This window comes from Carcharhinus amblyrhynchos, chromosome 17, assembly GCF_965287045.1.
Source record: "Carcharhinus amblyrhynchos chromosome 17, sCarAmb.v2.hapA, whole genome shotgun sequence".
NCBI lineage: Eukaryota > Metazoa > Chordata > Chondrichthyes > Carcharhiniformes > Carcharhinidae > Carcharhinus > Carcharhinus amblyrhynchos.
In genome coordinates this window covers 26,641,073-26,662,502 of record NC_137340.1, presented here as the reverse complement: position 1 = coordinate 26,662,502, position 21,430 = coordinate 26,641,073, and the positions used below count along the sequence as shown (strand labels likewise).

Here is a 21,430-nt window from a genome sequence, read left to right as displayed (position 1 = left end):
TGTAAGGACAGAAAAAGTTTGGAAGTGGTATTCCATTCATTTGCTGGAGTTGAAATGAAAGATGTGAAAGAAGATCAAGCGGTGAATTGGGGCTCTCTGTCTTCTCACACTGGCAGCTGGCTTCAAATCCAAATGTGGAGATGCCGGCGTTGGCCTGGGGTAAACACAGTAAGAAATCTCACAACACCAGGTTAGAGTCCAACCAATTTATTTGATAGTAAACTCACAAGCTTTCGGGGTTTGCCCCTTCATCAGGTGAATGGAGAGTTCTAGCCTCAGACAGAGCATATAACAGCACACACAGTTTACAGAATACTGATTAGAATGCGAGTCTTCACAGCTAACCTGCTATTCAAGTTTTAATTGTCTGCATCTTTAAAACTTGAATAGCAGGTTAGCTGTGAAGATTCGCATTCTAATCAGTATTCTGTAAACTGTGTGTGCTGTTATATGCTCTGTCTGAGGCCAGAACTCTCCATTCACCTGATGAAGGGGCAAACCCCGAAAGCTTGTGAGTTTACTTTCAAATAAATTGGTTGGACTCTAACCTGATGCTGTGAGATTTCTTACTGTGTTCAAATCCAAAACCAGTCCTTTAATTGAAAATCTCCTTCCCTCTGAAAGGCCTAATATTTAGACTCCAGAGGAGCAGTATTATATCTCTAAAGCAGTGCCATTTTCGATGGTAACCGTACAACCAAATGGACTGCTAAAACCTACATACTGGATGGTGAGTTAAATAAAGACCGGATCACACTGTCAGAATTCTCTGGTCTCACCACAGGTTTCCCGGCAGCATGGGGTGGCTTCAGTAGGAATTCCCATTGACAACAGCGGGACCAGAAGATCTCGCTGCCCCTCACCACTGAGAAAAACAGTGAGGGGAGGCTGGAGAACCTTGCCCAAAGTATTGTAAGAGGGAGCACACAGCAAGAGTTTTGATGAAGTATAATGGCAAGAAAACATTAGGAAACCCAGCTAGATTTCTGTTTGCAAGTCCCAATCCTTCTGTTGCCAAAGCCAGGAGCCAGGGGACAATTTTTGAGAAGAGGGTCAATTGAGTGGTTGCCTCACGGCGTCTCATCCTCTTGCTGCCTTTGGCCAGATAGCCATCAACTCTCGTTCCCCCATTCCTGTCTCCATGAAACTTGCCTAGGGATGCGACCATGGCGGGAACCTGGCATGCTGGCCAATGGTGGTCCTGCCTCTGCAGCCAAATGAGAAGATGGCCCACCATTTTGGACCAGCTATGAGGAGAGATTGGGTAAACTGGGGTTGTTCTCCCTGGAAAGGAGGATGAGGGGCAACCTAATAGAGGTGTATAAAATTATGAAGGGCATAGATAGGGTGAACAGTGGGAAGCTTTTTCCCAGGTCGGAGGTGACGAACACAAGGGGTCACAAGTTCAAGGTGAGGGGGGCAAGGTTCAACATAGATGTCAGGGGAACGTATTTTACACAGAGGGTGGTGGGGGCTTGGAATGTACAGACAAGCAAGATGGTTGAGGCGGGCACGCTGGGATCGTTTAAGACATCTAGATAACCACTTGAACAGACTGGGAATAGAGGGATACAATTGAATGGTCTAGTTCGGCTCATGAGCGGTGCAGGCTTGGAGAGTCGAAGGGCCTGTTTTCCTGTGCTGTACTGTTCTTTGTTCATTTCGTAACCCAGACAATATACGTGAAAATATCCACATGATAGAGAAAGGCAAATGCCTTCCCTCTGCTCTCCAACATATAGTTTGGATGTCAATTGTATCTGGATCCTTTATCAGTGATTAGGGAAGTAGCGTATCCAGGTACTACCTCTCCCTTAGGCTCTAACACTGCATTCTCATCAACATAGTAAAACAACAAACGTCTTCAAAAATCCCCATTTCAAAGACTAGAGGATTTTAAAAATTCATTCATAGGGTGTGGGCACTGCTGGCTGGCCAGCATTTATTGCCCATCCCTAGTTGCCCTTGAGAAGGTGGTGGTGAGTTGCCTTCTTGAACTGCTGCAGTCCATGTGGCGTAACCATAAGGGAGGTGATTTCCAGGATTTTGCCCAATGACAATGAAGGAATGGCAATATATTTCCAAGTCAGGATGGTGTCTGGTTCCGACTGGAATTTCCAGATGATGGCGTTCCCATGCATCTGCTATCCTTGTCTTTCCAAATGACATCAGTTCTGAGTACGGAAAGTGATGCCTGAGGAACCTTGGTGAGTTCCTGCAATGCAGCGCATCATGTAGATGGTACACAATGCAGCCACAGTGTGTTGGTGGTGGGGGAGTGAATCTTTGTGGATGGGGTGCCAATCAAGTGGTATGCTTTGTCTTGGATGGTGTCAAGCTTCTTGAGTGTTGTTGGAGTTGCACTCATCCAGACAAGAGATAAGTATACCATCACACTCCTGACTTGTGTCTTAGAGACGGTAGACAGGTTCTGGGGAGTCAGGAAGTGAGTTACTTGCTGCAGGATTCCGAGTGTCTGACCTGCTCTGATAGCCATATTTATATGACTAGTCCAGTTCTGTTTCGGGTCAATGGCAACTTCCAGGAAATATTTATTGTTAGAAAGTCCTTACCTTAATTTTTCAACTGTGGTCATTTTATGTGAGAAGACAAGTTGGAGCAATGTCTTCCTTTTGAAACACATTATCAGCCCCGCGGTGATAAGACTCAAGATGGTAACTAGTATGCCCACAAACAGGCTGTTGCTTTCTGAAACAAAAGGCATGAATACAGAATCAGTTTTGACAGCACCATTGCCTTCAAAATAACTTCTGTCAAATTGTATAAAAGTTTAATCAAGGAATGAATCTAGTTATTTATTCCACAAGTTTTGGTTCCAGGAATTATCCCAGGGGTTTTCTCCATTGGCTGTTCTAACTGGAGCATTCACATTAGTGGGCTTTTGGGCAAAGTTACGGTGGTTGATCAGCAAGCTACCCCCGAAAAGTACATTTCCAGAGACCAAATTTGGAACACATCCTTCTACTTAAGTAACAGATTATTATTTATTCATGAAGAACTCATGTTAAAGGTACCTTGAGTGAAATGAGTTTGTTTTAAGTTGCATTGCAGCATACAGTGCCCCATACGGGTTAGGTTAACATTTTGATTCTGTCTGCACATTCTTACACAGGAAACAGGTTCTTCTTTCTAACATATATAATTTACGCTACATAGACTAGTTTCCAAATTAAGTTTTATTACAAATACGCAAGAAAAATGCTGACATACATATGTAGAAGAAGCTAATGCCACTTTGTGTATGTGAATGTAACGCATTGCTAGTAGAAAAATATACAGTCATTCCTCACCTTCAAGTCTCATGGGTCCACTGTCTACACTCCCCCCTAAACCAGGTTTGTCACAATATGGAGGGGCCCAGTCATGGTCACAGTGACAGTTTTTATTGTTGTTACAAACCTATTAACATGTAAAATAATAAGTGAGCATCTATTAACATGCTTAAAAGAAGAAATCTTTATTTTTCTGCTTTACATGTCAATTTATATGCCATACACACTAAGTAGAAAAAGCTAACCAACCTAATAAAAGTTGCACATTCAATGGGATAAATTGTCTGCTCCCACCCACTGTGGGGATCATTGCGGCAGGATGGGAAAATTTGATGGACCATTTAAATGTTCGTTGACCTCGGGCTGGAATTTCCGGTCTTGTGGGCAGGCAAGAAAACCCCACTCAATGTTTCAGATCTTACATTTAGGGTTAATAACAAATATATCCTATCTTGATAGCTTGATTGATAACTGCACCATTTGGCATGGCACCCTAGATTCAGTTCCTGGATTGTGCATTATCAACTGTTCCATGTTGGCAACTCCAAAAATATTCAGGATTCTCTTTACTGAATGTTATAAGCTGACTTTTGCCTGGAATTGTTGCAGATATCAGCTGAGGGCAGGAGAAATCCACCATCCCCCTTCCCCACCGTGTAGTTAAATAACCTAGCCCTATCCCTGTAATCCTACATATTTACTGTGCTAATCTCCCTGACACTGACAGACAATTTAGAGTGGCCAATCAGCCTAATCTGCACATCTTTGGAATGTGGGAGGAAACCCACACAGACTTGGAGGGAACATGCAAACTCCACACAGGCAATCACCCGAGGCCAGAATTGGACCTGGGTCCCTGGAGCTGTGAGGTGTCAATGCTAACCATGAACTGATGGAGCATTGTAAGTGTGGAGGAGAGAAGGGAAAATAAATGATCATGAGCTAAATTCTAATTCTGTAACAATAATTACAACTGACTCTTGACTTGAGACCACCAGAACATTTAGTACAAATCACCTTATTTAAATCAGTGGACAGTGTATAGACATTTATTTATGAGTACATATACTACACAACATGTTTTGTGATGTAACTGATAGTTGTGAGACATAGGATTACAAATATTACACAATTACTTATAAAGCTTTGTTTATAGGTTATTGTTAGGCACATTTTCTCACGGACAACTTTACAGATGCACCATAGAAACCATTCTTTCTGGTTGTATCACAGCTTGTTATGGCTCCTGCTCTGCCCAAGACAGCAAGGAGAATAAGGTTATTGTGAATGTAGCCCAATCCATCATTCAAACCAGCCTCCCATCCATTGACTCTGTCTACACTTCCCACTGCCTTGGAAAAGCAGCCAGCATAATTAAGGACCCCATGCACTTTGACATTCTCTCTTCCACCGGCTTCAATCGGGAAATAGATACAAAAGCGTGAGGTCACGTACCAATCAACTCAAGAATAGCTTCTTCCTTGCTGCTGTTAGACATCTGAATGGACCTACCTTGCATTAAGTTGATCTTTCGCTACACCCTAGCTACGACTGTAACACTATATTCTACACTCCCTCAATTCCTTTTCTATGAATGGTGTGTTCTGTCTATACAGCATGCAAGAAACAACACTTTTCACTGTATGCTAATACACGTGACTATAATAAATCAAATTAAATCAAATCAAAAATGTCAGGATGGGCAATAAATGCTGGCATGGTGGCATAGTGGTTAGCATTGCTCTCTCATAGTGCCAAAGACCTAGGTACAACTCCAACCTTGAATGACTATCTGTGTGGAGTCTGCACATTCTCCCCATGTCCACATGGGTTTTCTCCGGGTGCTCTGGTTTCCTCCCACAGTCCAAAGAGGTGTGGGTTTGGTGGATTGACCATGCTCAATTGCCCCTTAGTGTCAGGGGATTTAGCAGGGTTATGAGGATAGGGCCTAGGTGGGATTGTTGTTGGTGCAGGCTCAATGGGCCAAATGGCCTCCTTCTGCACTGTAGGGATTCTATGATTCTAATGCTCGCATTGAGTGAATGAAGTAAAAAAAGGGATAAGGTTATTGGTGACTGAATCATGCACAGTTAATCCAGCACATTTATTTCCTAGTGGCCTAATCAAGAGCCGTATAGACAAAGAATTGGTTGCTGTTTATGGCCCTGTTGCCTCAGTCACATAATGTGGACAATTTCAAGTGGTAAAAAAACAGCAAGTATGAACATATATGGAAATTGAGCATAGGAAAAAGGCTGATCCATCCTGAACCAATGCATCATTGTTTTATCATGGGCTTCTTTTACATACCAACCCTTGATTCCCCTATTCCAGGAACACTAAAGGGATTTTATGTCTTTATGTTCCCGGTGGGAGGCCTTAGTTGCTGGCAATGCATTTCTGAAATTCTACTGCAAACTGTGCATAATTTTCCAATCTCGTTCAAAGTGGTTGGAAAATCATATGTGGTGCCAGCAAGTATTTGATAGGTATTGGTGCTGGACAAAGTTACCCACTGGGAGCATGAAGCTTTGAACATAGATCAATGCAAGAAGCACAGGAACATTGAATTTCCCCATTTATTTCAGAAACTGTAATCTTTAAAGGGTGGCAGAGTTGTTAAATCTAAATCTCTGACATTGCACATAAGTGCACATCAGAATTTTTTTTTAAATGAAGATCACTGGTTGTAAGCTGTACATGTTCTTGGCTTCAAAAATACAATTTTGTCAATTCTACAATATTTAAATCCAATAAACTAAAACGTTTCTAAATGGATGGAGTCTGCAAAAGGAAATGAAAAGTGCTCACTAGTTACCTGAAACTGAATTTGTGGGATTCAGAAAAACTATTCATTCCTTTTCAAAGTGAGATTAAAATGTTCCATATTGTAGAAATACCTTAGAATCTGGAACCCGTTGATGGCCCAATTTGCTGATTAAAAAGCTCATCGAAAATTAATTCCTTGAACAAGCAAAATTGTGACTATCAGTTTTAGTGCTGCAAATGATCTAATCAATAATAAGAAATGGCTCTTTATGAGAGCCATTAAGAGAGCCCCCTGAACGCCTGAAAAGTACTTTACATAGCTTGTGAAGCTGCTTCTACAGACTTGACTTGTTTCAAAAAAAAGGATTTATTGGAATTGTTAAGACTTGATAATTGTACATTGTCATAATAAAATAATGGGCCATCTTTTCCTCCAGATTTTACAAGGAAAATTAATGCATTAATTTACAACTCGTTGGTGGAGTATAGAATTGGCTGGGTCAGATAGCCCCAGTGTTGAAATATCTCCTCATCTCTGTCCGAATGGTTGACCTCTTATTCTGAGACTGTGACACCTTGTTCTAGGTTCCTGCAGTGAGGGAGAACATCCTCTTAGCATCTATCCCTGTCAAATCCTTAAGAATTTTATGTTTGAATCAAATTAGATCTCAACATTTTGAAGAAGCTATTTAGGTGTAAACTCTGTATTTTATAATCAATGTTGTGTTTCTTGCTAATTATTGGAATATGGCAAAACACTAAACAAAATTCAAAATAATTCATGCTTCTATTATAGAAGTAGATTAATTCAATGTATTTTTAAAAATAGGATTTAATAAGGGCTTATTGACATAAGAATCTATGAGAAATGCACATACAGCAATTATATTTACTAAGATCTCATGAAGAAAATGCTACAATGAGAATGTTGCACACAAAAATGCTAATAGTTTTAGTTTAGGTTATTTATTAATGTCACTAGTGGGCTTACATTAACTCTACAATGAAGTTACTGGGAAAATCCCCTAGTTGCCATACTCCAGGACTTGTTTGGGTACACTGACGGACAATTTAGCATGGCCAATGTTACCCAACCACCATGTCTTTCAGATTGTGGGAGGAAACCAGGGCACTTAGAGGAAATCCGGGGAGAACATGCAGACTCTGCACAGATAGTGACCCAAGCCAGGAACTGAAGCTGGGTCTCTGGCACTGTGAGGCAGCAGTGCTAACCACTGTGCCACCGAGCCACCCATAATAATATGGTTGGTACCAAATTTTCACCAAAACTGCTTTCTTTAGATAATGTGTTGTATTTTTATAATGGTAAATAAAGCCTCTCAAAAATGAAAAAAACTATTTTCACTGTTTTTAAACATAAAACTTTGCAAAGTGAGTTGAGAAGATTAGGAATGCAGTATTCATGATGAGTGAGCTGTGGATAATTGCATCTTACCCCTTTACTAGGCTCTGCAAACCAAAATAATTACAAACTATTTTATTTCTGAATATGTACATTCCCAAGTCATGAAACAGTCCTATTCAATAAAAACTACCTTTGTTCCTGATGTGATAATTTACTTGTGTCCAATTATAAATTGGAAAGAGTCACCACATTTTTAACGAATTCTTAAAAAGTTATTTTTCATTTGATTTGAAACACCCTCTATTTTTCTCATTTTTTTTCCCCTCAATCTTGCTGAACTAATAATAAGATGAGAAACCTACTCTTACCAATCTAACTGAACTCATCTTTCGAAGTTACATAGAAGGCGCCTCCACTCCCACAGCGATACTGCAAGAATCAGACACCAAGTGTGTGTGGAAATCATGCAGCTAAATGCACTTTAGCTCTCTGACATATTGCACCATCTCGTTGCCTGATGTTGAATCACGATGTAAAAAATAATTTTCAATGCACCCACCCCCCGCAACCTTGAATCAGTTGAATAATGCAAAAAGGTCCTATCTGGACAAGTTGGCTCAGAAAAAAGGAAATCAAAAGGTTTCCATCTCTTTTACAGCAATGCCAATCTGAATTTTGAGGTTACTGTGTCCTCTTTTATATTAATCCAAAGGGAATCAAGTTGCAATTCTGTAATAGCACGAAAGGTCCGTTAGCTGTGTATCATTATCAGATAATGACAGAGTTCTTTCAGATCCAGGAAACATCAAGTACAGAAACATTCTGGTATTGCATGATAATCAGAAACCAAATGTCAAAAATGCCAAAAGATAAAAAGCATGTTACAAATAATTGTTAAGTAAAGGTTACACACATCTCTTTAACTTCAGTATTTCCATTCTTGTAGTAACACAGAGCACCAAGAGATGTCACAATTGGATGTTTTTGAAGTCAGTATTGCTTTTTTGAATTATTTTGTCTGAAACAAATACAGCAGGGTAGCAGGCAATTCAGCCCAGCCAGTCCGCAGGGGTGTTTTACTCTCTACATGAGAAAATAGTTGCAATCATATTTACCCAAACCCTTTTTCCTGCTCTGTGTGCCCAATTTAACCTTGAATCTTCACACTGGGTAGAATTTAATTGTCATGGTGGGCTGGGCACAATGGTGGGCCTCTTGCTGAATTATGCCCCCGCATAGCTGCTGTTCAATCAGGGTTGGCAGCTCTGCAGTACCAGGAGTACCACTGGGAATGGTGACTAGTATTGGAACTGTACTTAGATCTTCATCAGGGATTATAAATAGAACCCTGGATAGAGGCAAGTGGAGTGGGGTGGAAATGCCAGGCGTGGTGGGAAAGGGGGTGGTGATGTGGTAAGTTGGTGGAAGATGGGTTGAGCAAGGGCAGGGGCGAGGGTGGCTTCTCTCTGGCCTGCATCCTTCCCCATCCCAATTCAGGGTCCATAGATCAGGTATAGTACCTGACAGCAAGGGACCCCCCCCCCACCCCCCCGCGCCATTTTCCCTGTTGGCCAGGCACAAACCCTCAGAGTTTGCTGTGCAGTTGACCCACATGGTGAATCCTCTGCCCGCTGCTGGTAGAATACCAGAAGTAGTGAAAGGATAAGATCCTTTAGAGTCCCTTCATTGGAAATTGTGCTGCCATCCACCTTTCCCCCCCAGAGCTTGATTGGAGGCAGTTGGGAAGTTGATGGTGTCTGCAAACTGCACCCTCCTCCCCAATCCAAAGACCTGCCCCTTTCTCTCGGCGGGGGGGGGGGGAAACGACATTAAATTGTACATATTGTTACTGCCTCAGTCACAAAAGTGAATTTCAGTTCTTCATGACTTCCATTCTAAATGCCCTTCATTTAATCTTTTATCTGTGGTCTCTCACAAAATCTGTTAGCCTATTATATCTTTCATAAATTTAAATACTTTTATCATATCATTCTATAATCTGTTATCTTCAGGAAAAGAAAGAATAATTTTTTCAAATCTTTCTTCATACTTTGTATTCCCTCATACTGAGCATCATCCAAGTGAATCGATGTGCTACCATCTCTAAAGCCTCAAATTTCTTCCGATAATGTGGAGCACAATAGTATGCGAACTGCGGTCTCATTAGGGTTTCACAGAAACTCAACATTGTCTCTTGGCTTTTTATAACATACTCCTTGTGATAAGGCTTGGAATTCCATTAGTTTTTTCCAAATGACCTTTTCTAACTGACTCACAGAAGGTGAATCTATTATCTAAAACATTGTCACATTGGTTTAATAGAACCTAACAAGTCTACGAACAAGATGCACACAATTTTATCTAGTCATTTATTCATAAGACATAGAATGAATGTAACACAGGACATTCTCTGTCAAATACTCTGGCTGTTCATTGGTGTGTAAATGTACTATAATTGTGAGTCTTGGTGCTGCTTTATTTAAAATAATATTAGTTGGAAATTTTCATTTTTCCAGGATATGAAAAATAACTTGATAATGTGTCTAAAACAGCATTCTAGAATTGACCTGGTTAGGAGATTAGTTTGGTGGTGGATGACATAGTCGGGAGAATGGACATATATTTGAATAGGAAGGAAGTGACTCTGTGGGCACTAACTTCCATGGGGTGGCATTCAGACCACTCTGTTCCTTGTCACCTACCCTCAAGTGAAGCCTCATCTTTCTCATTTGATCTTCTGACTGGGGCCAAGTGAAAAAAGCGGACTGCAGAAGGTTTCCAAGGTGCAACTGAGTTGGAGGAACAGGATCATGTCCCCTATGTAACAGAAGTAGTTAACAGAGCTGGCTTTGCCGTTGTTGCTGCTTAGGTTGGTGTCAACTGATCCATTCACTTCCATTCTTTTTTCTTTCCCCTCCTGACACCAGTGACCTTTCTACTGACAACACCCCCCACTGACCACCCAACCCCATTCATCGACCACCCAACCCCCATAACCAACCATCCAACCTTCCCAGCTGACCAGTCGACTCTCCGCATTTATTCCCTGTCACTTGCAGAAGCCAGGGAGGAGGGAAATTTGGAAGGCAAGAGGGTAGGATTGGGGTTGTGGAAGGGGTGTTGTTGGGGTGGTGGAGATGGGGTTGGGTGGCCAATTGAGGTGTTATTCAGTGGGGAGACAGTGGTCATCTGTGGTCAATGGGAAGGGTGGCCATGGTGGTATAACAGTCTCTCACAGTCAATATCCTGACGGTTGGAACTGAACTATCCATACAACTACTGTCACTACAAGAGCAGGTCAGAGGCTGGGAATCCAATGGTGAGTAACTCCCTTCCTGACTCCCCAAAGCCTGTCCATCATCTACAAGGCAAAAGTGAAGAGTGTGATAGAATACTCTCTTCTTGCCTGGGTGGATGCAACTCCAACAACACTCAAGAAGTTTGACAAAGCAGCCCACTTGACTGCTGCTCCCTCCACAAACATTCAATCCCTCCATGACTGACGAACAATAGCAGCTGTGCACACCATCTACAAGATTCACTGCTGGAACTCACCTTCCAAACTCACAACCACTACCATCTGCCAATTAGCACCAGTTTACAGGGCAGCTTACAAAGCATCAGTGTGTGTTGGAAGGCAGCATATCTGACCTAGGAGGCTGCAGGCTGTGAGCCAGAACAAGGTCATGGCTAACTCTTTAAAGGGTCCCCTAGCACGGGCCAGAGTCAGGTGACTCAACCTATGTTCACTGAAGAAGGGCAAGTGTAAAATATGAAGATTTCTGAGTTTTGCAGTCTATTCAGGTAAGTCCATTTTAATTTGAACCCATATCTGCCAACCATCCAATCTTCATAGGTGGTGAAATTTTCATAAATCAGAAGTCTCCCGCCTTTAGACATAAGTTGTTGTACATTAATGTCATATTTCCATGCACAGATATCTACACTATCGGAGCACGGAGACAGGCCCTCCAAAAGGGGTAAAGATGTCCCAGATTCAGTGAGACCAACCTTGGTGCCCTCCTGAGTGCAGCTGAAGGTAACTAATTCCAAGCACTGGGAAGAGGAGGAAGTCCAGGCAGACTCGTGTTGCATACGAAGGGGTGGCTGACAAGGTCAACAGTGTTGACGTTGTGAACAGGACCTGGTGCCATTGCCACAAAAGGCTCAGTGACCTCTTGAGGTCAGCAAAGATGAGTATGGCATCAGTATGAGCGATATTGGTCCACTGTAGTACAGGTCTCACTGGTGAATGCAGTAGATATTCAAGATTAGCTACTTATTAGAAGCCGCACACTTTCACAAAGGTTCAGCTATTCTAGACCATACCACAGTGCAGTCCAAGCAATGATCTAGTTAAAAGGCAGGTGGTTGACTGGATCACGTTAAGATGCCAGAGCCTAGGCCTCAGTCAGGGATGTACTGATCTGATAATGAGATTGGAGATTTTTTATTCCTTCAGGGGCTGAAGGCATCGCTAGCCAAGCCAGCATTCTTTGTCCAAGTGCAAAGTGCCTTTGAGAAGCTGGTAATGAGCCACGTTCTTGAATTTCAGCAGTCCGTATGGTGAAGATATCCCTGCAGTGTTGCCAAGGACAGTGTTTCGGTACTTTGACCCAGCAACAATAAAGGAACAGCAGAGATTTATTTCCAAATGTGTGATTTGGAAGAGAACTTGGTGGTAGTGGTTCCCATGCACCTGTAGCTTCTGTTCTTCTAGGCGGGAGAGTTTTCAGGATTGGAAGATGTTGTTGGAGAAATCTGAATGAGTTGCTGTGGTGCACCTAGGTGCTGGCACATCCTGCTGCCATATTGGTGGAGACAGTGAGTGTTTAAGGTGGTGGGTGATTGAGTTGGACAATCAACTATGATCGTGATGAATGGCTGAATAGACTCGAAAGGCCAAATGGCCTTCTCCTGCTCCTATCTTCCATTTCTATGAGACGCCAAGAACTAAGGTAATTTGTCCTTAATGGTGTTGAGCTTCTTCTCAAGGGCAACACGGTAACGTAGTGGTTAGCACTGCTGTCCCACAGTGCCAGGGACCTGGGTTCAATTCTAGCCTCCGGTGACTGTGTGGAATTTGCACATTCTCCCCATGTCTGTGTGAGTTTTCTCTGGGTGCTCTGGTTTCCGCCCACTGTCCAAAGATATGCCAGTTAAGTTGCTTGAGTGTCTAAAGATGTATAGGTTTGGGGGATTAGCAAGGTAAATATGCGGGGTTATGGGGATAAGGCCTGGGTAAGATGCTCTGTTGGAAAGTTGATGCAGACTCGATGGACTGAATGGCCTCCTTCTGTACTGTAGGGGTTATATGGATTGTGTTGGAAAGATATTCATCCAGGTAAGTGGAGATTATTCCATCACTTTCCTCACTTGTGTCTAATAAATGGAAAGCCTTTGGAGAGGCAGGAATGAAGTTGCTCACCACAGGATAGCCAGCATCACCAAGGTTACCCGGTAGTGCACTATTGGCTGAGCTGGATGGATCCTGAAGGAGAAAGCAGCCAGACCGGGTCAGGAGCAGATGGCGAGAGAACAAACAAGAGGGAAAATGTACTTAACCTCATTCTCACCAACTCGCCTGCTGCAAACGCATCTGTCCATGGCAGCATGAGTAGGGGTTCCAACATGGAGACAAAGTCCCATCTTCACACTGGGGATACCCCCCCCAGTCATGTAGTGTGGTGCCATCACAAAGCTAAATGGGATAGTCTTCGAACAGATCTAGCAACCGGAAACTGCGCATCCATGAAGCACTGAGAGCCATTAACAGCAGCAGAATTTTCTTCAACCACAACCTGTACCCTCAAGGTCTGGCATTTCCACCACTCTACCATGAAGGCACTTGAGAAAGAACTAATAAGAGAATCAATGGCCTTGATTAAAATCTACAGAAACAACAAACTGAATTCAGCTAAGCTCTCTCACAAGTGTTATTAATTTAACAACAAACTGTCACCTCGTAGAGAAAATATAAAAGCTATTGACGTGTCCAGAGGGGAGATAGATTGATTCTTGAATCATTTGGGAGTGCAGGAATGAGATTTTATGATAGAAAATCAATGCAAAATAGTCAGATTAGTTAACACCACTTGGATAATGGAGTGGGCAGTCTTGGGTGAATTGGCTTTGCTTAGTCCCATGTTCCAACATGCCATGGGGCAGAAGTCCTATTCAGCGCTTGTTATAGCAGGTTAATATAAAAATCAACACACTACCCAAAATTACCTTTGTAAATTCGGGACAAATCTTCCCATAAAATATTCATAGAGAATGGGACTTGTTATTTTACTTAATCATATTTTTCCCCTGAAGCACATCACAGGGACCCTTCAACCTAGTGGCACTGTTGAGGAAAATGCTTTTCATTGTCGCTCTGGGCCTCTGCCCTGCTAATTTGTAAGCTCCATTCCCAACACCATAAGGCTTGGCATTTTCAAATTTTCTTTGCTAATGTTAATAATGAGATAATACTTAATTTATAACGTAGATAAGTCTCCCATTCACACTGAGATTTGGTTAATATTGTCAGTCGAGATTAAAAGCAGTTTCTGAAGCTATACATTTTAAATAATTAGTTTAAATCTGAAACTGATAGTTGTTCATTAAATTGGGGCGGCATGGTGGATAGCACTGCTGCCTCACAGCACCAGGGACCCAGGTTCAATTCGGGTCTCGGGTCACTATCTGTGTGGAGTTTGCAAGTTCTCCCCATGTCTGCGTGGGTTTCCTTCCAGGTGCTCCAGTTTCCTCCTACAGTCCAAAGATGTGTGAATTAGGTTGATTGGTCATGCTAAAATAATCCCAGTATTAGGGGAATTAGCAGGGTAAATATGTGGGGTTGCGGGAATAGGGCCTGGATGGGAATGTGGTCGGTGCAGACTCGATGGACTGAATAGCCTCCTTCTGCACTGTAGGTTCTATGAAATCTGAATTTGCTTTGTACATTGAAGCATTTTTATTTTGAGTCGGATGTGATCTTATCTACATTGATCTTAAGGAATCTCTGTCTGACCAAGGAAAGCAGCTAACATCTACATGCAAAAGCACATATACTTTATTCCTTGCATTGTTTGTGGGAATATTTTATCACAAGCATTTTACCAGTAACATTGAACAAACTTACCCCTTGCCCATGACATTTGGATGCACATTCTACCACTTGAAAGACACTTATGTTCTGGCACTGTCGGTTTAGACAAATCTGGAAAAACACAAAGATTTGTGTTAATCTAAATGTACATGAGCAAGTAAAGTAAACAAGAGTGGTGCCTTCCTTCAACCTTTGAGTTACTTTGTATGGAGTACAGTTTTTTTCCCTTATAATACTAGTTAAAATAATATTGAGTCCACAGGGGTCTCTGTTTAAGGAACTGGAATAATCACAACTTTCATTTGTATTGACACTGTGATGTGGAAAACAATGTAAAATATTTCATTGAGGCATAGTCAAAAATAAACAGTGAGCTCGTCTAAAAGAAGGGAACAGGATCACTGCGTGATCAATGAGTTCAACTTTTAAGGACGGTTTTAAAGAGAAGAGGAGGGCAGAAAGAATCTTAGAGTTTTAGGTAATACCAAGGCAGCTGGAAGGCAAGGGCAAGCACAAAATCCCAGAGTCAGCGGGACAGAGAATTTGCATATGGGATGAGGGTAAGTGGATTAATGTGCTTGAAGAAGTTGCAGAGATTGGGAAGATGAGCCCATGATGGGACCTAAAACACGAGGATGAAAGCTTTACATTTGAGATGTGAAGGGAACCTGGAGGCAATGTAGGTTAGCAAGCAGTGGAGAGTGGGTGAACAGGATTTGATGTAGGATAGGGCACATGACTGAAACCTCCTGAAACACCAACAGCAAATCTTTCTGCAGCTATGACTTTTTTTCTGAATTTTTATTTGCTTTCATTAAATCAGGAATTGTACCAATTATTTGATTTGTCTTTCATTTTTAATAAAAGTAAAAATGCAATTAAGAACAAGGAAACTCAGCCAAAGGTGCTAAGGATTAAAAGGATTCTGGGTTCTATTGATGCATTGATACAGGTAGGGGATGACAGGGGATGTAGGTTAAACCTGATATGAGACAGAGCTCAGAGAGCTGATGCTGCCAATACAGGCCATAAATCCAGTCAAAGATAGGTGGCACAGTGGTTAGTTAGGTTCAATTCCCGGCTAGGCTCACTGTCTGTGTGGAGTTTGCACATTCTCCCTGTTCTGCGTGATTTCCTCTGGGTACTCCCGTTTCCTCCCACAGTCCAAAAGATGTGCTGGTTAGGTGCACTGACCATGCTAAACTCTCCCTTAGTGTACCCAAACAGGCACTGGAGTGTTGCCTTTCATTTTTTTCACAGATTTTCACAGTCGCTTCATTGCAGTGTTAATATGGGCCTTCTTGTGACACTAATAAATAAGCTTTAAACTTTCAAAATAAATAGAGAATATGGAGCAACAAATATGGGACTCTGTTGCTGGGTAAAGACTCACTTGTCACAAATGCACAATAATGAAGCTGAATTGCGGTTACAGTGTCACAGCTGAAATTCAGATTCACATCCTCATCTAATACAGTATTGATTGAATTAGCTTGTATTTTTATGACTGAAGCTGGTTTGGAACATAAACATGATCATATATCAGTTGGGCTGAACGGCCTTTTTCTGTGCCAGGAAATCAGTAATTCCAAATGCATCTTACTAATTAAAATGGAAATCAAAAAAAAGTCTCCAGTTCCATCTTTTAAAACTCCAACAATGTTAACACCTGATAGGTATATCGGACACAAATGAAGCAATTAAAGGCTCATATGAGGAATGTCTCATGCTTGTGAGGTTTGAAGAATTGAAATTAAAATGTTCAACTAATCAATTTTAGGACTGAATTTTTCACCTAACACAGTTGTACAACTGGCGTTTAAAGGTTGAATGGCATTGTCAAATGGTCTTGTGCATCCAGTCCTTGCACCTAGCCATGGAAATTCACCTACTGCACACAGAAATGCAAAAGGAGCTGAAGTAGGGGTGGTGCACAGTGTGCATGTCAATGATCAGGATTTAACTGCAAACTTTACACTCAAAGTCAATTTTCTCCTTCTTTGATCAAATAAATTTATTAGCAAAAGTTTAGCACAGTAAAACAGTTGAAATATGGGGCGGAATTTTACAGCCCCATTCGCCAGCAGGATCACCTGGTCTCGCTGAACTTTTACAGCCCCATCCCTACCCCCATCTCCACCAGAGCCATAAAGCACCATCTATGTTCTGAATCTCCATGTAGATGGGGAAGAGAATGTTAGCAGTGCAGGAAAAAAATACTAAAGTGACAAATACAAAACAGGTAAAACATAATCGTATTTGCTCACCTCTGACAAAAGTGTAAGCTTTTGCATCAAAAACCTCATCATCTGTTTGTCATTAATCTTAGTATTTTCTTCCACCCTTCAATGTTCCCTCTAACTTTTCTTTGCTGTGTATGGTCACCATGTTGCACGCACAGCCCAGTAGAAATATAGAAACTAGAAGCAGGAGTAAACCATTCGGCCCTTCGAGCCTGTTCCGTCATTCATTTTGATCATGGCTGATCATCAAATTCAATCTCCTGATCCCCACCTTCCCCCCGTATCCTTAATCCCTTTAGTCCTGCGAGGTATATCTAATTTCTTCTCGAAATCAGATAAGATTTTGGCCTCAACTACATTCTGTGGTAGTGAATTCCACACATTCACCACTGTCTGGGTGAAGAACTTTCTCCTCACCTCAGTTCTAAAAGATTTACCTCTTATCCTCAAACTATAACCCCTAGTTCTGGACTCCCCCACCATTGGGAACATTCTTTCTGAATCTACCCTGTCTAACTCTGTTTTTATGAGATTCCCTCTCACTCTTCTAAACTCTAGTGAATATAATCCGAACCAACTTCGTCTCTCCTCATATGACAGACCTGCCATCCCAGGAATCAGCCAGGTAAACCTTTGCTGCACTCCCTCTATAGCAAGGGCATCCTTCCTCAACTAAGGACACCAAAACTGCATACACTAATCCAGGTATGGCCTCACCAACACCCTGTACAGTTGCAGTAAAACACCTCTATTCTTATATTCAAGTCCTCTTGCTGTAAAGGCCAACAATAGGATTGATGCACGGCCGCGTGTGCATGCATCTTAGAGCAGCACATTTCTGATTGCTACATGTACCAGCGTGGCTTAGAAAGAACATTGCCTCCTCCCACCCCTTTGCAACCTAAGGGATATAATGGAGTTGGGGTCTGCCACCTCACGCTGCATAACAAGCTGATTTAATGGTGGTAATGGGGTCTTGGATGCCAGCTGAAGAACTGGTGACAGCCCCACGTTGCCTCTTTTGGCCTGGTGAATTAGTACCACTTAGGCACCTAATGTTCAGCAACGAGCCTTCCCTTGGATTGAAGACCCCTGAGGAGGGGAGGGGGCCTCACCTCCTCTCTCACAAGCATCAAACAATATCACTCGGCTTTGCTGATCATGCTCCCAGTATGGCCCTGCCCAACACTGAATTCCTCCATGTGACACTATAGTTAATAAAGCCCACCTATGCCCCTGCTTTCTCAGGAGGCTCAGGAAATTTGGCATGTCAGCTACGACTCTCACCAACTTTTACAGATGCACCATAGAAAGCATTCTTTCTGGTTATATCACAACTTGGTATGGCTCCTGCTCTGCCCAAGACCACAAGAAACTACAACTGGGCAAACGTAGCCCAGTCCATTACGCAAACCAGGCTCCCTTCCATTGACTCCATCTACACTTTCAGCTATCTTAGAAAAGCAGCCAACATAATCAAGGACCCAACGCACCCCAGACATTCTCTCTTTGACCTTCTTCCATCAGGAAAAGAATATAAAACTCTGAGGTCACGTATCAACCAACTCAAGAACCGCTTCTTCCCTGCTACTGTCAGACCTTTGAATGGGCCTACCTTATATTAAGTTGATCTTTCTCTACATCCTAGCTGTGACTGTAACACTACATTTTGCACCCTCTCCTTTCCTTCTCTCCTATGTACTCTATGAATGGTATGCTTTGCCTGTATACCGTGCAAGAAACAATACTTTTCACTGTATACCAATACACGTGACAATAATAAATCAAATCAAAAACCAGTAGTGCAATGAGGCCATAAGTGAAGGGAGGAATTACATTCCACCTAAAATGTCTACAAAAGGATGGACAAGGCTGATCTAAGATCAATCGTCCCTGAAATGAGTTTCCTCCAAATGAATAAGTTCTCCATGGTACCTCTCCATAACATTAGTGAGGTGAGAAATTCACTATGTAAGGGATCATGAGTACAAACCCCATTATGCAATAGAAATTATTTTAACAATTGTAAAATAGGTGTTAGTGCTGATATCATAAGCGCTGCATTTTGGGCTAGGGTCAGATGTGATGATACTTTCATTTTGCTTGTACAGAAAACTTGTACTAAATACCTCCATGTCCCTATGGCAACATTCTCACCTGAGTCAGAACATTGTAGCAAGCCCTACCTAAGAACGTGAGCACAGTGAGGTACTAGGCATGATGGAAAGTGCTGTCTTTCAGGTGAAACATTATGTAGAGATTCAGTCATTTCTTTTCAGGCAGATACAAAAGTCTCAGTGAATTATTCAAAGGTGAGCAGGGGAGCTCTCCTGGTGTACAGGCCAAAGTTTATCCCTCAACCGGCCTCATTAACACTAATCTGGTCACTCATCAATGGGAGGCAATGGCCTTGTGGTATTATTGCAAGACTATTAATTCAGAAACTCAGTTAATGTTCTGAGGACCTGGGTTCAATTCCCGCCATGGCAAATGGTGGAATTTCGATTCAATAAAAAGTATCTGGAATTAAGGATCTACTGTTGACCATGAAACCATTGTCAATTGTTGGAAAAATCTATCAGGTTCACTTATGTTCTTCAGGGAAAAAATATCTGCCATCCTTACCCGATCTGTTCTACGTGTGACTCCAGAGCCATAGCAATGTGGTTGACGCTGAACTGCCCTCCAAGGGCAACTAGGGCTGGGCAATAAATGCTGAACAGCCAGCGATGCCCATGTCTCACAAATGGATAAAAAAATTACTGTTTGTGAGATCTTGTGTATAACCTGACGGTTCTATTTTATCACTTTCCAGGAGTAATTATTCTTTCAAAGTCAATTCATTGACTGTGAGACACTTTGGGATGGCTGGGTGCATTGTAAAAGGTGCAAGCTCTTTATAATTCCACTTTACTAATGGAAGTCATGACTGAAGAGTCAGACCAACAGTAAGTAGGATAGAAATTAATTCATGGGCAGTAAGATGGGTACAAAGGATACTAATTTAACAGTGAAATGGTAAGCTCAGGAGGCTCTTCTTTTAAAGATGCCTGAGCATTATGTCCTTGAGTGGGTTTAAGGACCTGTTTTCAAAACTTATGAACAGTAATTGGCATCTACCAACGACGGATAGAAATTTTACAAATTTAAAAATTATTTTTAGAAAAACGCTGTGAAGTCAGAAGGAGCAAAAGTGCTCCTCTGACACGACCGCAGCCAGTGTTTTCCGCCTATCCTCTCTTGTGGAATTTCCCCGAGTGCCCTGTGCCGGTGAGCCCAACATTGGTGACTTTGCCCAGGGGAACTGTACATACTGTGTGAAAAGCCCTTGCAGATCAAGCTGAGTGTGCTGAAGTGGCTCAAGGAAGAACTTCTGCCAGTCTTCACATTCAGGTGCATGTTTGTTCCTCGGAGCCACGATGTGAAGTTCACCAGTTTAGGGAAAACACAACTCATTTATTTACAGCTTAAACCATACAGAGGCTTGCAATCACTCCCCGGATGACAGAAGCCTCTCTCTAAGTCCCTTTACACAAATGTCAATACTCAATTTACACAGTCTCAGTTAATTAAACATTTAGCACATGAATTTAGTCAATTATAAATTAAGTCTTTCGGGGGTTTCCGAATCTTCATAGAGCACTCCTCTGTCTGGGGCGTTTCTACAGGAGTGCTGCCAGCCATAACCATAATGACAGCTGCTTCTTCAAGCACAGGCAGTTTAACTCTATCTGTTTCCATGGAGACATCAGTTGTGCCCGCCACGGGATGACAATGTACTTCAGTGCTGAAACAGTTGGCAACATTTCCTGATTGCAATGTACTTCCTAATGGCAAAACCGGGCGTTGAGACATCTCTCTTTTTCTCAAGCGGTTTAAGTATTTTCAGACGATCCTTCCTTCTCCATTCACTTGATAAGACAGGGCTCCAGTTTTAGAAACAATTCCAGGGAGCCAACTCAAACTACGTCCAAAACTCCTCACATACATGGCATCATCCACCATAAACGACCATGTGGACAGACATGAATCATGACTTGCCCCCTGATTCTTCAGCTGACCTCTACCCTCCTCAGCAAATTTGGAAACACAAGGCTCTGTCTCGTTCTGAATCGACAGTTTATTAATATCTCAGCTGACAGGATTCCCGTTGTTATATGTGGGGTGATCTGATAGCCAAAAGGAAGTGTGAGATTCTGGTCTCGAGGCTTCCTCATGACTACTTCTTTAGGCCAGACCTAAAGGTTTAATGGCTTGTTCAGCTAATCCATTTGATGCTGGATGGAAAGGTGCAGTTCTAATGTGATTTATACTGTAGAGTGTGGTAAAGTTTTGAAACTCAGCACTTACTGTTCCAATGTCCGACACTATAACTTCAGGTATGCTGTGTGTGGAAAAATAGTGGTGTAATCTTTCAATGGCAGTGTGTGATGTAGGAGGCTTCACTCAAGAACATCAATGCACTTAGAGTGTGCATCAACAATGAGCAGGAACATTGTGCCCATGAAAGGCCAACATAATCAATATGAACTCATGCCCATGGCTGACCAGACAATTCTCAAGAATGTAGTGGGACTGCAGCACGCAATCTTTGTTGCAATTGGTACTGTTCACAGTGTTCCACCAACCTGTTGATGTTGACACCAATGCCAGGCCACCACAC

At 42.1% G+C, this 21,430-nt stretch overlaps 1 protein-coding gene across 4 annotated transcripts in view; it reads right to left on the bottom strand.

Annotated features, from left to right (window-relative positions):
* Window positions 1-21,430, bottom strand: part of adam12b (ADAM metallopeptidase domain 12b) — a 337,966-nt gene that overhangs the window by 17,843 nt on the left and 298,693 nt on the right. For all 4 annotated transcript variants that reach the window (XM_080205642.1, XM_080205643.1, XM_080205644.1 and 1 more), the window contains 3 exons: window positions 14,558-14,635; window positions 3,312-3,420; window positions 2,574-2,709 (listed from right to left, as the gene is read on the bottom strand). In XM_080205642.1, the coding sequence (XP_080061768.1) occupies window positions 2,574-2,709; window positions 3,312-3,420; window positions 14,558-14,635 (323 nt within the window). The remainder of the gene's footprint in view (window positions 1-2,573; window positions 2,710-3,311; window positions 3,421-14,557; window positions 14,636-21,430) is intronic.